Raw genomic sequence first — 12,855 nt, forward strand, 5'->3', positions numbered from 1 at the left:
TCTCCTTCATCATTGTCGGTAATGGGTCGACTCTGCTTGTCACCTCCGTCGGTGTCACGGTCCTTCTGGGTCCCTTGTACCTCAACAACATCCTTGTTGTCCCCAACATCATCCAGAACCTTCTATCAGTCTGTTGCTTTACTACCGACAACTGCTGCTCTATGGAGTTTGATCCCTAGGGGCTCACCATTCGGGATCTTTCCACTCATGTTGTAGTTGCTCGATGCGACAGCTCTTGCCCCTTATATCACCGAAGAAGATGGTAGTGATAGGAGAGATCAGACACAAGATCACCTAGGAGAATCTGATTCAGCGGTATTAGATGAAGAATATTCTCACTCTATTCCAATAACAGATCAGGGTTACAATATATACACAAACCCTAAAGGGCTAATGGGTAGGCCATACAAGGCTCATAACACGCATACAGCCATAAAGGAGGTTGTCTAACACCCACCAACCCACACTCATACAGCCATACTAGGCCCATACAGAATCTTTAACTCATGATGATGTTTGTGTATTATAAATTGTATATACTATATAAGTCCAGAAACAGATAGGCGACTAGCTCAACTAGGCTCGATTAGTCGGTCTAGTCAACGACTAATCGACTAGTCGGTAGTTATCGACTAGGTGACTTAAAAACATTGGTTTAACTTACACAATTTGTCTTATCCCCACAGGTCGAGTTTTTTTAGTTTAACATAACTGATGGCACACTTCAGCTATTAGGGGTCTGAAGTGCATGTTGTAGAAATCCTCCTAAGATCAAGTGACAATTAATAATACTATTTTCCAACAAGGATACTACAGAAGACAACGATATATGTATATTTATTATCAAACTACCATACCTGGCCATCAGAAAATTCACCTCTGTAAACTCGACCAGTGAGACCTTCACCAATAAAACATTCTTCATTGAAGTCCTTGGTAGCCGCTAGAATGTCTGCAGCTGGAAACTGTTTTGCAGTTAGAAGTTTTTTAGATGCCTTGAACCAACTTTTTATTTTGGGAACTCTTTCAGATGTAATGCCATTACTAGAGGAAGTATCACTGCCAATCAATAGAGAACTCCAAGAGTACAAGACCTCATTCGCTGTAGGGACTGTAAAATGGAAAATATGAGTTTTGATGTGAAATAATCTTAGTCTCCTGTAAATAAGGAACACAGCATCAAATAATGAAAAGCAGACATCAGTACATGGATACATTTAACAAATGTGCCTTGAAAATAACAAACAGTTCAGGTTTTATGATGAGTCCTAGATTTACAGTTGGAATCCTAGATTTGTAATGAAAATAAAATAGAAGTCTAGCTATCGGTACGAATGCATGAAATTTTTATGCTTGAATAATTTAAAGTCCCATGTGTACCTGTTTCCATATTGGCTGGTAAAGTCTTGGCATGGTTAGAGGTGCTCTTGGGGCTGCATGAACAGCTTTTTCGACTTCTCAGAACCAATCCAACAACGAGGAGTACAAATACTGTACATGTGGCACTAGCCATTGCAGCAGCTGTCACTCGAGAGTGTGACTTCCTATGGTGACTATTATTTTGCAGAGAAGAATACCCAAAAGAAGGCTTTGGAGATTTTGGCCTTCGCTTTGGTTTCTGCTGAGCTGCTAGTGGAGATGGAGATGGAGATGGAGATTGAAGTGGAGGTGGAGGCAAAGATTGAGGTGGAGCTGCAGGGGTCTTCCTAGTAAATGACGAGGATGCAAGTTTGAATCCAGGTTGAAATTGGTTTCCATCAATCCTGGAATGTCAGCCACAAAGTTAACCATTTATTTAGCTAGATATGAAGCCAAGACACAGAGAGAGGCAGATAGTAGGGGGACGGGAGCAAAGTATAGCATAATTCAACACCTCAGCTCAGGAATGGACTGAAATGTTCCAGGAACATAGCCACTGAAGTGATTATTTTCAATATTGCTGTGTAAAAAAAATTTGATCGTCATAATCAAGAGTTAAGATGCATAAAATATAGGAAAATATGTTTAAGCAACAAATCTAGTCAGATTTCTTACAGGGATGACAATGGAAGGCCTGCTAACAAAATCACAGATCCTGTGAACTCGTTATGCTGTAGATAACTGAAAATGCAAAAACAAGAAAACCTATATTCAAACAGGTGTTGGATCCATGTGCGTGAAATAGCTGGCTCCAAAGGCAGGTCGGTCTTACAGATAGCGAAGACTAGTCAATGAGCTAAACGATCTTGGTAGGTCACTATTGAAAGCATTGAATGACAGATCCCTGAAAAAGGGTGGAGGATAAACTTCGCATGAGTCAATAAAGATCAAATAAATTCGGGACATTTTTATTTGCAAGGATGGTCCGGATAGGAGAATATCATGAAGGGTGGAAACAAACTGCTCAAGTATCGAAATGTTCACTTTTTGTCTTTTTCAATAAACAAAAATGAACTGGTTCCATGGAACGGACAGGTGGAGGCTTGTTTGAAGGAAGCCAGAACAGATCTTAACCAAAAGAAAAGGAAAACGTGCAGACATTTAAGACAGCTTACTGAGCACAACATTTTTCTACATGATAGGAACAAAGCACATCAAACCACCCATTGCGAATGATAGAAAGTATCATCTAGCCATCAGTCAGATGCAAGGAAACATGTATGGGCACAACTGAGTAACCGCAACGACCATATCCACAAATGTATTTGATGAATAAAAGCTAGCAAATGAATCTGTAGACACTAATGTGCTGCTGAAGTTTCTACTGTAGATGCATACATTAAGGTCTTGTTTGGATGTCCATGTATTCACATCAATCCATATGTACTGGAGTGAATTTAAACTAAATTCAACATCAAAACAACTCTAATACACATGGATTGAAGTCAATACATGAATATCCAAACAAGCCCTAAGGGAAGAATTTCCTTGTCTTATTGCACATGTTATATTAATGGACATCAAAGTGGGATAAAAAATCACTTCCAAGTGGAAAAATTACAGAGTTATTAAGATGAGCAAACCTACATCGTTTCTAAGCTATCCATATTAACAAAAACATCACCAATTACTCCAGAGAGTTTATTGTAGCTAAAGTTCCTGCGACAAAAAGTTACAGATCGGTCAGTTAATTGTACAACCAGATTAGAGAATGTGAAACACTCCATTCCAAAAAATATATATAGACTCACAAATATTTCAGGGAGCGCAACCAGGGTAATGATGATGGTATATTTCCTTCAAACTTGTTGGCTGCCAGATTTCTGCAAGAGAACAGACATAGGCGCATTTATATTTTAAATATTGAGCCAGTTAAAGGTGATATCCAAAGAAGGGAAAATGGACATACAAGTATTCAACATTTGGGGGCAAAGTGGACGGGATTTCGCCAGCAATGTTATTGAAGCTCATGTCCCTATCATCAACATGAGAAGAAAAGCACCACAAACTAAATTGAATCAGGAATGGTGAGGTCAAAACCAGCTAGAATAGTACAGAAACTTGGCAATTAGAAGCTCACAGCTTTTTCAATGACTGAAACTTGAGCAGGTCTGGGCCAAGCCATCCACCAACTCCGAGCCCACTAATATTTCTGCAAGTCAGTAGCATTGCAAATTACAAAGCCAGTTGATCAGCTTTGTATTAATTTGTAAGCAAAAACGAACCAATAAGTTAATGAAGTATTTAAGAATTACATTGCAACAATGGATGGTCCCTTGCAAAAGACGCCTCGCCAGTGTTTACTCCCACCACCCTCACCACATGGGTCACCGCCCTGGAATGTCCAACCAGAAAGTTGCCACGGCGACTCCAATGTGTGATATAACCCCAAAAGTCCTAACGCTGAGAAGTAGCAAAAACAATGTAACAAAATAAGCACAATACAAAATATCTTAAAACCTATTGATTACAAAGTTCCAACTTCAGAGCACCGAAAACACAGAGAGGCAACAGATGTTCATCGCTGAAAACAAAGGGAGACAATAGATTTTCATTCCATGATGGCATTGGGCAAAGGAAAGAAGCATAGTATTATTCTGTACCACAGGACAAAGGTTAAACGCACGACCACTATCAATCCCAGAGGCGGAGCCACGGGGTGGGCAAAGGGGGTCATGGCCCCACCTCAATTTTTTGTCTTTTATATATATACATTGAATATGATGCGAATTGAAAAAAAAGTAAGTATATGAAGACAAAACTGCAGCACACATCCATCATCCTGCCCAACAATCTAACTCCACAACTCGCTAAAACAGCCCAATTCTGCTTCTATTATGTTACCGTTGTAATCAACACAAGGTAGGAGCACTCAACCCCGTCGTCACCAACCTCTTGTTGTGCTCGCCCTGACTTTGTCGCCTGCCCCCTTCTGCGCTCGTTCGCCCCAATGTCGCGGCCACACCGCCCCTTCTGCGCTCACCCGCTCTGTCGCCGCACCAACGCCGCTGCCGCCCATCCACGTCCATCCCCCTTTGCCTGCGCTCACACGCCCGCGTGATTCCATCATTCAGTCGTCGTAACATCGACATGTAGCTTTTTCTTGTTCATATTTTTTATCTTCTTTCAAATTCTAATTTCTACTGTATGATCACTAGTTTCTATATGCAATGTTACATCTGTTTTACGGTCTTATCTAGATGTCTTGTGATTTTGTTTGGCCCTGTTGGATTGATCTCCACCAAGATGGGCCCAACGGACATCTTGGGCCTTTTGATCGCGCCCTGATCGGGGGCGCCCAACCCTATATGGTTGGTGGGCCCCTGTCACACTGCGCTATAAATAAAAGGGTGGGGGCCGGCGGCTCGGATAACGTGTTTCGCTAGAGCCGTACTCCCCACCGACAAAACTCTAACACCGATCTGAGAGGGTGCGCAGCCAGTGACGGGAAGACACCGCCGTTCATCGCCGTCGACAACCTCGCTGCATCAACCTTCATCAACGAACCTGATGGCGGATGGATCTACATCCTCCAACACGCCTGCGCTTCCCAATGACGGTAACAATCTAATACTGTTTGTTCTAGAAATTAAGAACCCGAAATTACTCAATAGAATATAGATTACCCCACTGATCTACTCCTAGAGATCCTGTAAATCTTAACAATGGTACCAGAGCCTGGACTAGATGTAGATCCAGTGCGGGGAAAGAAAAGATGTTCGATGGAAATCGAAGAAAGAACAAATCTATTTTGTGAATGGATTCACACAGAAAAGAATCACGCCCTACCGTGTACACTGCTGGCCATGCGGCTGAGAGAGAGCGTCTGCGTTGTTTCGGCCATGGTGGCCTGAACGCCGGTCGGGCTGTACGTTACCTATCCCCGCCTAGCTCGAGCCGCCGCGCAGGCCATGGGCATGCCGCAGCCGCTGCGCAGGCCGAAACGGATGCATGTAGAGAGCAACGGCCGCGTGAAGAACGCGGCGTCCGCTTCTACTGCATGCTCCTGTTTTGAGAATGAAGAAAAGATACACACGAAGGTGCATGGCGGCTGGGGATAGGAATGCAAAATATGCGTTAGGGTTTTTGGCGCTGTGGGCCTAATATATCACATACCTACTCTATAGAAAAGTGAAAGTAAATGAAAAGTGCGTGCAGTACAACCTAGCACCCCAGGCGGTAGCGTGTGCATAGGCCATATCCCTGCCTGCTCCCGTGAACGAAAAAGCATGGCTGATGGAACATTGCCTGCTCTCATGAGGAGCGTACAGTAAAAAGTCTCTTTTTTTAACGTTGCATGAGAGAATGTGCCCAATTTTTGGGCTGGACACGGGAATAGTAAAGCTAAAGAAAGTTGTAAGAAAAAAAACAGTAAACAATTTTAATTTCAGAAGCTATTATTTAATTATTAATGATCTATCTCTATTCAAATTTGAACCAACGAGATAATTTGATTAGAGAATAGAAAAGTATTTGTTTTATGCTTCTGAATAAAAGTTTTATTAACGTTTCCGCTGCGTATTTAAAGTTATTATTTTCATTATTAAATTCGAACCAACGGGAGAATTTAATTTTGAAAAATGGATATGATTTTCATATTATTATAGTATTGTTATTATTCTGACCAACGTTGATTAATAGCAATATTATAATATTATAGTGTCCTTTTTTACATTAATTCTATTTTTGCCCACCGGTGATGTAGAATTAATATAAACTGGATAAATTTGTATGCTTTAAATTTTGTTGGAACTGAAGCATGCAATTAATGTAATTTGTTCTCATTTACATGAATTGTAATTTCAGGAGGATACTCCTTGATGGGGTTTATTAAAGATATTCCACCCCTAAAAGGAGATAATTATACAAAATGGAAGAAAAAGATTGACCTAGCCTTCGTTTTGGCTGAGGTGGACTGGGTAGTAACCACACCGTGTCCCACTGAGCCTGTGGCACCAGTGAGAGAGACAGATGAGGCTGAGTCTGCTTGGCAGACCAGACAGAGGGACCATGCTCCCAAACAGATGGCTTATGATCTTGAACATAGAAAGTGGGTTATTGCCAACAAAAAGTGCATGGCAGTGCTAAAGAATACAGTTGAGCCTTCTATTGCGGGCTCAATTCCAGAATGTGACACTGTCACAGAATACCTTGATAGAATAAAGGGTCAGTTCTATGGCTCTTCAAAGACATATGCAACTCAGCTGATAAAGCAGATGATGATAGAGAGGTATTCTGGAGGAGGCAATGGCACTGGCATAAGAGAGCACATACTAAAGATGAGTCATATGAACTCAAAGCCTAAACCAATGGATCTGCATGTTAAGGATGAATTCCTTGTCCATTTGATTTTTGTTTCATTGCCAAAAGAGTTCGACACCTTTGTTGTCAACTACAACATTCAACCCGAGAAGTGGGATCTTGATCGTTGTATGGCTATGTGTGTGCAAGAAGAGGAGAGAATAAAAGCCGCCAATGGTGGCACTCTCCACTATGTTAAAGATAATAAGAAAAGAAATTTTAATGCTAATGCCAACTCTCCCGCAAAAGCAAAGGGAAAGGCTCCTCAGCACCATCAGCCTCAACAGAAAAAGTTTATGGTAAACAAAGATCAATGTCTCCACTGTAAGAAGACAGGACATTACAAGAAAGACTGTCCTGAATTCTTAAAATCTATCATGGCAAAGAATGGTGAGAACATTATTACATTCATTAATGAATCCCTGTATGTACAATATTCAAAATCTACTTGGTGGATTGACTCAGGGGCAACTATCCACGTTGCTAATTCTTTACAGTGATTCCGTTCGACGAGGACTATGCAAAGAAAAGAAAGACACATTAAAGTTGCAAATGGAGTGCAAGCAGATGTTGAAGCGGTTGGCGACCTTCCTCTAGAGCTTGCTAATGGCTTCATACTTGTACTTAGAGATGTTCTTTATGTTCCCTCTTTACAGAGGAATTTGATTAGTGTCTCATGTTTGGACAATAATGGTTTTGATTGTCATTTTGGAGATGGCATATGTGAGATATTTCATAATAAAGAAAGTGTTGGTCTTGCTTTTCAAAAGGAAGATCTTTATTTGTTATCGCTTCATGAAAATGTGAATTCTGTGAGCGTTATGAATGAAAATGTATCCTCGTCACTGAATGAAAACAGAAAACGAAAGAGAACTCATGATGAATCATCGAAATTATGGCACTGTCGTTTAGGCCATATTTCGAGGGGGAGAATAGAGAGACTAGTTAAGAATGATATTCTTCCTCCATTAGAGTTCTCATACTTAGAACAATGCAGAGAATGCATTAAAGGAAAGTATGCAAAGAAAATTAAAAAGAACGCCAAACGAAGCACAGGAATTCTACAGATAATCCACACAGATATATGTGGTCCATTTCCTATGAAAAGTGTGGATGGTTTTGACTCGTTCATAACATTCACAGATGATTACTCTCGTTTTGGCTACATTTATCCAATCAAAGAAAGAACAGAAGCGTTGGATAAATTTAAGATATTTAAGGCTGAAGTTGAAAATCAGCATAGTTCAAAGATTAAGGTAGTCCGGTCTGACCGTGGTGGAGAGTACTATGGTCGGCATACCCCATATGGCCAAGTTCCTGGACCTTTTGCAAGGTTCTTACAGGAAAATGGTATAGTAGCCCAATACTCAACACCGGGCGAACCTCAGCAGAATGGAGTAGCTGAAAGGCGTAACCGTACCCTAATGGATATGGTGCGTAGTATGATGAGTTACTCTACCTTGCCATTGAGTCTATGGGTGGAGGCACTGAAAACCGCCATTCATATTCTCAATAGAGTACCAAGTAAGTCGGTGCCCAAAACACCGTATGAGTTGTGGACAGGAAAAGTACCCTCACTAAACCACTTACGTGTGTGGGGGAGTCCTACTGAGGCTAAAGTATTTAACCCAAACATTGGGAAACTAGATCCCAAAACAGTAAGTTGCCATTTCATTGGCTATCCAGAAAGATCAAAAGGGTTTCGTTTCTACTGTCCAGATAGATATACAAAGTTTGTAGAAATGAGACACGTTGTGTTCCTAGAGGATGAAATGATGAGGGGGAGCATGGTAAGTCGAAAAATTGATCTTGAGGAAAAGCGGGTATATGTGCCCACTCCAATGTTTCAGGAACCAATTTTTGAATTACCTGTTCCTGTTGCACGAACAGTGCAAGACACTGTAGTGACAACACCTATTGTTAGTTCTCCTGTGGCGATAATGAATGGACATGAGGAATCTGTCCTTCAGGATCCTATAGAAAATGATGTCACAAGTGAGGGGGAGCAACAACAGCCCCAGATAGTAGATGTGCCAAATGTAGAGGCCCCAAGAAGGTCTCAAAGAATTAAAAGATCAGTTATTCCTGATGATTATGAGGTGTACAACACCGAAGGACTTCAAATGGAGGGTGATCCCACCTCATTTGAAGAAGCCATGAGAAGTGAGCACTCGTCAAAGTGGCTTAAAGCCATGGAAGATGAAATGGAATCAATGAATGCTAACAAAGTTTGGGATTTAGAGACAATTCCTAAAGGAGCCAAAACAGTAGGCTGTAAATGGGTCTACAGAACAAAACTCGACTCCAAAGGGAATATTGAAAGACATAAAGCACGACTTGTGGCAAAAGGCTTTACACAAAGAGAAGGGATTGATTACAATGAGACATTTTCTCCAGTCTCATGTAAGGACTCCTTCAGAATTATAATGGCATTAGTGGCACACTATGATTTAGAGTTACATCAGATGGATGTAAAGACGGCATTCCTCAATGGGGATTTGGAAGAAATTGTTTACATGGCACAACCGAAAGGTTTTGTTGTGAAAGAAAAAGAAGGTATGGGATGCCGCCTAAAGAAATCAATTTATGGTTTAAAACAAGCTTCAAGACAGTGGTACTTGAAGTTTGATAGAACAATAAAGGATTTTGGGTTTAAAGAGAATGTTGAGGACAACTGTGTATATGCAAAGTTTAAGAATGGAAAGTACATCTTCCTAATCCTATATGTGGATGACATCTTACTTGCTAGTAGTGATGTCAGTCTACTGCTGGAGACAAAGAAGTTTTTGTCCTCAAAATTTGACATGAAAGATCTTGGTGAAGCGTCTTTTGTTTTGGGCATAGAGGTTCACCGAGATAGAACAAAAGGGGTATTGGGACTGTCCCAAAAGTTATACATAGAAAAGATTTTAAAGAGATTCAATATGCACAAATGTAGTGCATCACCTGCACCAATAGTCAAGGGCGACAAATATGGGGATTTTCAATGCCCTAGGAACCAGTACGAGCTCGACCAAATGAAAGTGGTTCCATATGCTTCTGCTGTCGGAAGCCTGCAGTATGCTCAAGTGTGTACGCGCCCTGACTTAGCTTTTGTTACCGGGTTGCTTGGCAGATTTCAAAGTAATCCAGGGATTGAGCACTGGAAATTGGTAAAGAAAGTCTTGCGATATTTGCAAGGCACGAAAGGCCTCATGATGACGTATAGAAGAACAGATTCACTCCAAATAGTGGGGTACACAGATTCTGATTATGCGGGAGATGATAGAAAATCCACATCGGGATATGTGTTCACTCTCGCAGGTGGAGCTATTTCATGGAAAAGCTCAAAACAAACTGTCACTACATCGTCCACAGAGTATGCCGAGTTTGTAGCGTGTTTTGAGGCTTCGGGGCAGGTGAACTGGTTAAAGAAGTTCATACCCGGTTTAAAGGTGGTCGACAACATACATAAACCACTAAAGTTATACTGCGATAATGCTCCAGCAGTACAGTATGCTCACAACAATAGGTCAAGTGGTGCTGCCAAACACATTGACATAAAGTACTACGTTGTGAAGGATAAAGTCCGGGATCAAATAATAAGTCTTGAGCATATAAGAAGTGAAAAGATGCTCGCGGATCCGCTTACAAAAGGCTTACCACCCAAAGTGTTCAAAGAACATGTAGCCGGCATGGGTTTAAGGGAAAGCCTATGATTCCTGGACTATAAATAGGGCCTAAAGTTAAAGTAATTGTTTCAGATCGGAGATGTGTATTGTAGCTGTCAAATCTATCGACGATTGATCGTGACGATGAAACATGCTCTATGCACTTAACTGTGATGGAACGAGTAAAGTGAAAAGTGTTGAAGTTAAAGTTTAAAGTTTAAAGTGAACGATGAGATCAAGGGGGAGAATGTTGGATTGATCTCCACCAAGATGGGCCCAACGGACATCTTGGGCCTTTTGATCGCGCCCTGATCGGGGGCGCCCAACCCTATATGGTTGGTGGGCCCCTGTCACACTGCGCTATAAATAAAAGGGTGGGGGCCGACGGCTCGGATAACGTGTTTCGCTAGAGCCGTACTCCCCACCGACAAAACCCTAACACCGATCTGAGAGGGTGTGCAGCCAGTGACGGGAAGACACCGCCGTTCATCGCCGTCGACAACCTCGCTGCATCAACCTTCATCAACGAACCTGATGGCGGATGGATCTACATCCTCCAACACGCCTGCGCTTCCCAATGACGGTAACAATCTAATACTGTTTGTTCTAGAAATTAGGAACCCGAAATTACTCAATAGAATATAGATTACCCCACTAATCTACTCCTAGAGATCCTGTAAATCTTAACAGGCCCCACATGAATTTCTGTCCTGCATCCACCACTGATCAATCCTATGTGTGAGCATTCAGAGATGACCAGTCAATCATGAATCATCACAGACCAAAATGGACCACCTCAAGCTACAAGCGAGCACCAGACAACATGCAAGCGACTACATTCACACACGCGCTCGGAACCCAGTCAAGCACTCTCGGAGACGACACAAGCGCGCCGAGTAGAGCATTCCACGGCCTCACGGGATGAGTGCTGGATTGCCGCAACCTACGGAACGAGGGGTCGGGATACTCACCATCAGGGGGGTCGGTGAAGGACGCGGCGGAGACGAACAAGGCGCAGAGCATCGCTACGTCAAGGAGGTGGCGCGGCGCCCCCATTCCAACCGCTCGCGCGCGCGCCCAACAAATCCACCGCGCCAACCCCTTGAGAAATCCTAGGTCGTCTTGTGTAGCCGGATAACGGACCGGAGCAGGGAGGCCCCGAACGTTCTGGGAGCTTCCGGGGAACCGCACGCTTCCGACACCGTTTGAATTCCTCTCCCAATTCCGCGCCGACCCGCGAGATCGCGCTTGGATCACGTACCCCGATCGCGGATTGGAGGAGCAAGGCAGCCGTAGCGGGGCGAATCGCCCGGCGTGGCCTGCGGAATGATGCGAGTGCTTGCGAGGTGCTGTGGCCGGTAGGGTTTAGGGATTTTGGTTTTTGGGAGGGAAAAAGAGGAGTGCAGGAAGAGTGCGGATTATATCGTTCAAATGTCGTGTCGGTTAGGACAGAGTTAAGATTAGGTCGACGTCATTTAGCATGGCCCGTAATGTCAGTCACGTCGAGTTGGCACAATTAGATTGGATGTTTCGGGTTGGTTTGAGTTTTTTTTGCTTTAGGTTGGATTTTAGAAAAAAAAAATCATGACCTCTACTCGGCTCGTGGATCGTTGTGGATTAAAAACTATTGTCTATACTAGCTCATTGTGTTACTTAGATCAGGTTGGTCAGGTCGGGTGGACCATGATCAGATCTAGTGCATAAAAAGAGTGCTTTGTTACATGTACGATGCGTGTGCGGCATTATACTGTACGGAATAATTATTAGAAACGTCTCGATACAATTTATATGGAACAATTGTGTCGGCACCCTTGTTTTACGGTGTAACTATAGATTTATCCCTAATTTTTAGACTTTATATTTTTGCCCCTATTTTGTCAAAACAAAATTATTGTATGCCCCTACTCTATTAGTTCTACTCTGTTAGTTGTACTTAACGGTGTTAAATCTTCATAAAAAATAAGGAACAGTTCCGCCATTGCCTTTATTTTGGAGTAGAACTGTATTTGTACCCCTATTTTTTAGATTTTACGTGTTTTTATGGCAATTCGAATTATTTTCACAACAATTCAAATAGTTTTGGATAGCAATTCAAATTATGTTACAATAATTTGAATTATTTTCAGAATTTAAAGTTATTTTAACAAATTATTTAAATTGTTGTCAGGGAAAATATTTGAATAGTTCAAATTGTTTTTCTTCGTGACAGCAATTTGAATAGTTTATCAAAATATTTTTATTTTGAAAATAAATTAAATTATTGTAAAAATAATTTGAATTGTTGTCGAAATAATTTTAATTATCATAAAAACATGTAAAGTCTAAAAAATAGGCAAAACTACAATTACGCTCTAAAACAGGGGTAATGACGCAATTATCCCTTGTATTTTTATCAAGACTTAACACTATTAAGTACAACTAACGTAGTAGAGACATACGATACGACAATTTGTTTTGAAAAACAGGAGCAAACATGCAAAGTCTA

The 12,855-nt window shown here is 41.6% G+C and overlaps 1 protein-coding gene across 7 annotated transcripts in view; it reads right to left on the reverse strand.

The window, feature by feature from the left end:
* The window catches only part of LOC103654843 (protein STRUBBELIG-RECEPTOR FAMILY 8), a 35,681-nt gene extending 23,866 nt beyond the window's left edge, over window positions 1-11,815 (reverse strand). For 4 of the 7 annotated variants that reach the window (XR_002750448.2, XM_023302246.2, XM_035967557.1 and 1 more), the window contains exons 1-11: window positions 4,312-4,452; window positions 3,675-3,822; window positions 3,500-3,571; window positions 3,329-3,394; window positions 3,171-3,242; window positions 3,007-3,078; window positions 2,192-2,263; window positions 2,035-2,100; window positions 1,874-1,939; window positions 1,381-1,763; window positions 858-1,111 (exon numbers count right to left, since the gene is read on the reverse strand). Coding sequence is in view for 6 of the 7 variants with exons in the window: in XM_023302246.2 (XP_023158014.1) it covers window positions 858-1,111; window positions 1,381-1,763; window positions 1,874-1,939; window positions 2,035-2,100; window positions 2,192-2,263; window positions 3,007-3,078; window positions 3,171-3,242; window positions 3,329-3,394; window positions 3,500-3,571; window positions 3,675-3,822; window positions 4,312-4,438 (1,398 nt within the window). In the remaining variant the exon portion in view is untranslated. Of the gene's footprint in view, window positions 1-857; window positions 1,112-1,380; window positions 1,764-1,873; window positions 1,940-2,034; window positions 2,101-2,191; window positions 2,264-3,006; window positions 3,079-3,170; window positions 3,243-3,328; window positions 3,395-3,499; window positions 3,572-3,674; window positions 3,823-4,311; window positions 4,453-11,341 lie in introns of those variants that run through there. The other 3 variants (XM_023302245.2, XM_008681667.4, XM_008681666.3) reach the window with 2 other exon arrangements.
* Between the last annotated feature and the right edge of the window lie 1,040 nt (window positions 11,816-12,855).

Source organism: Zea mays, chromosome 4 (assembly GCF_902167145.1).
Source record: "Zea mays cultivar B73 chromosome 4, Zm-B73-REFERENCE-NAM-5.0, whole genome shotgun sequence".
Classification (NCBI taxonomy): domain Eukaryota; kingdom Viridiplantae; phylum Streptophyta; class Magnoliopsida; order Poales; family Poaceae; genus Zea; species Zea mays.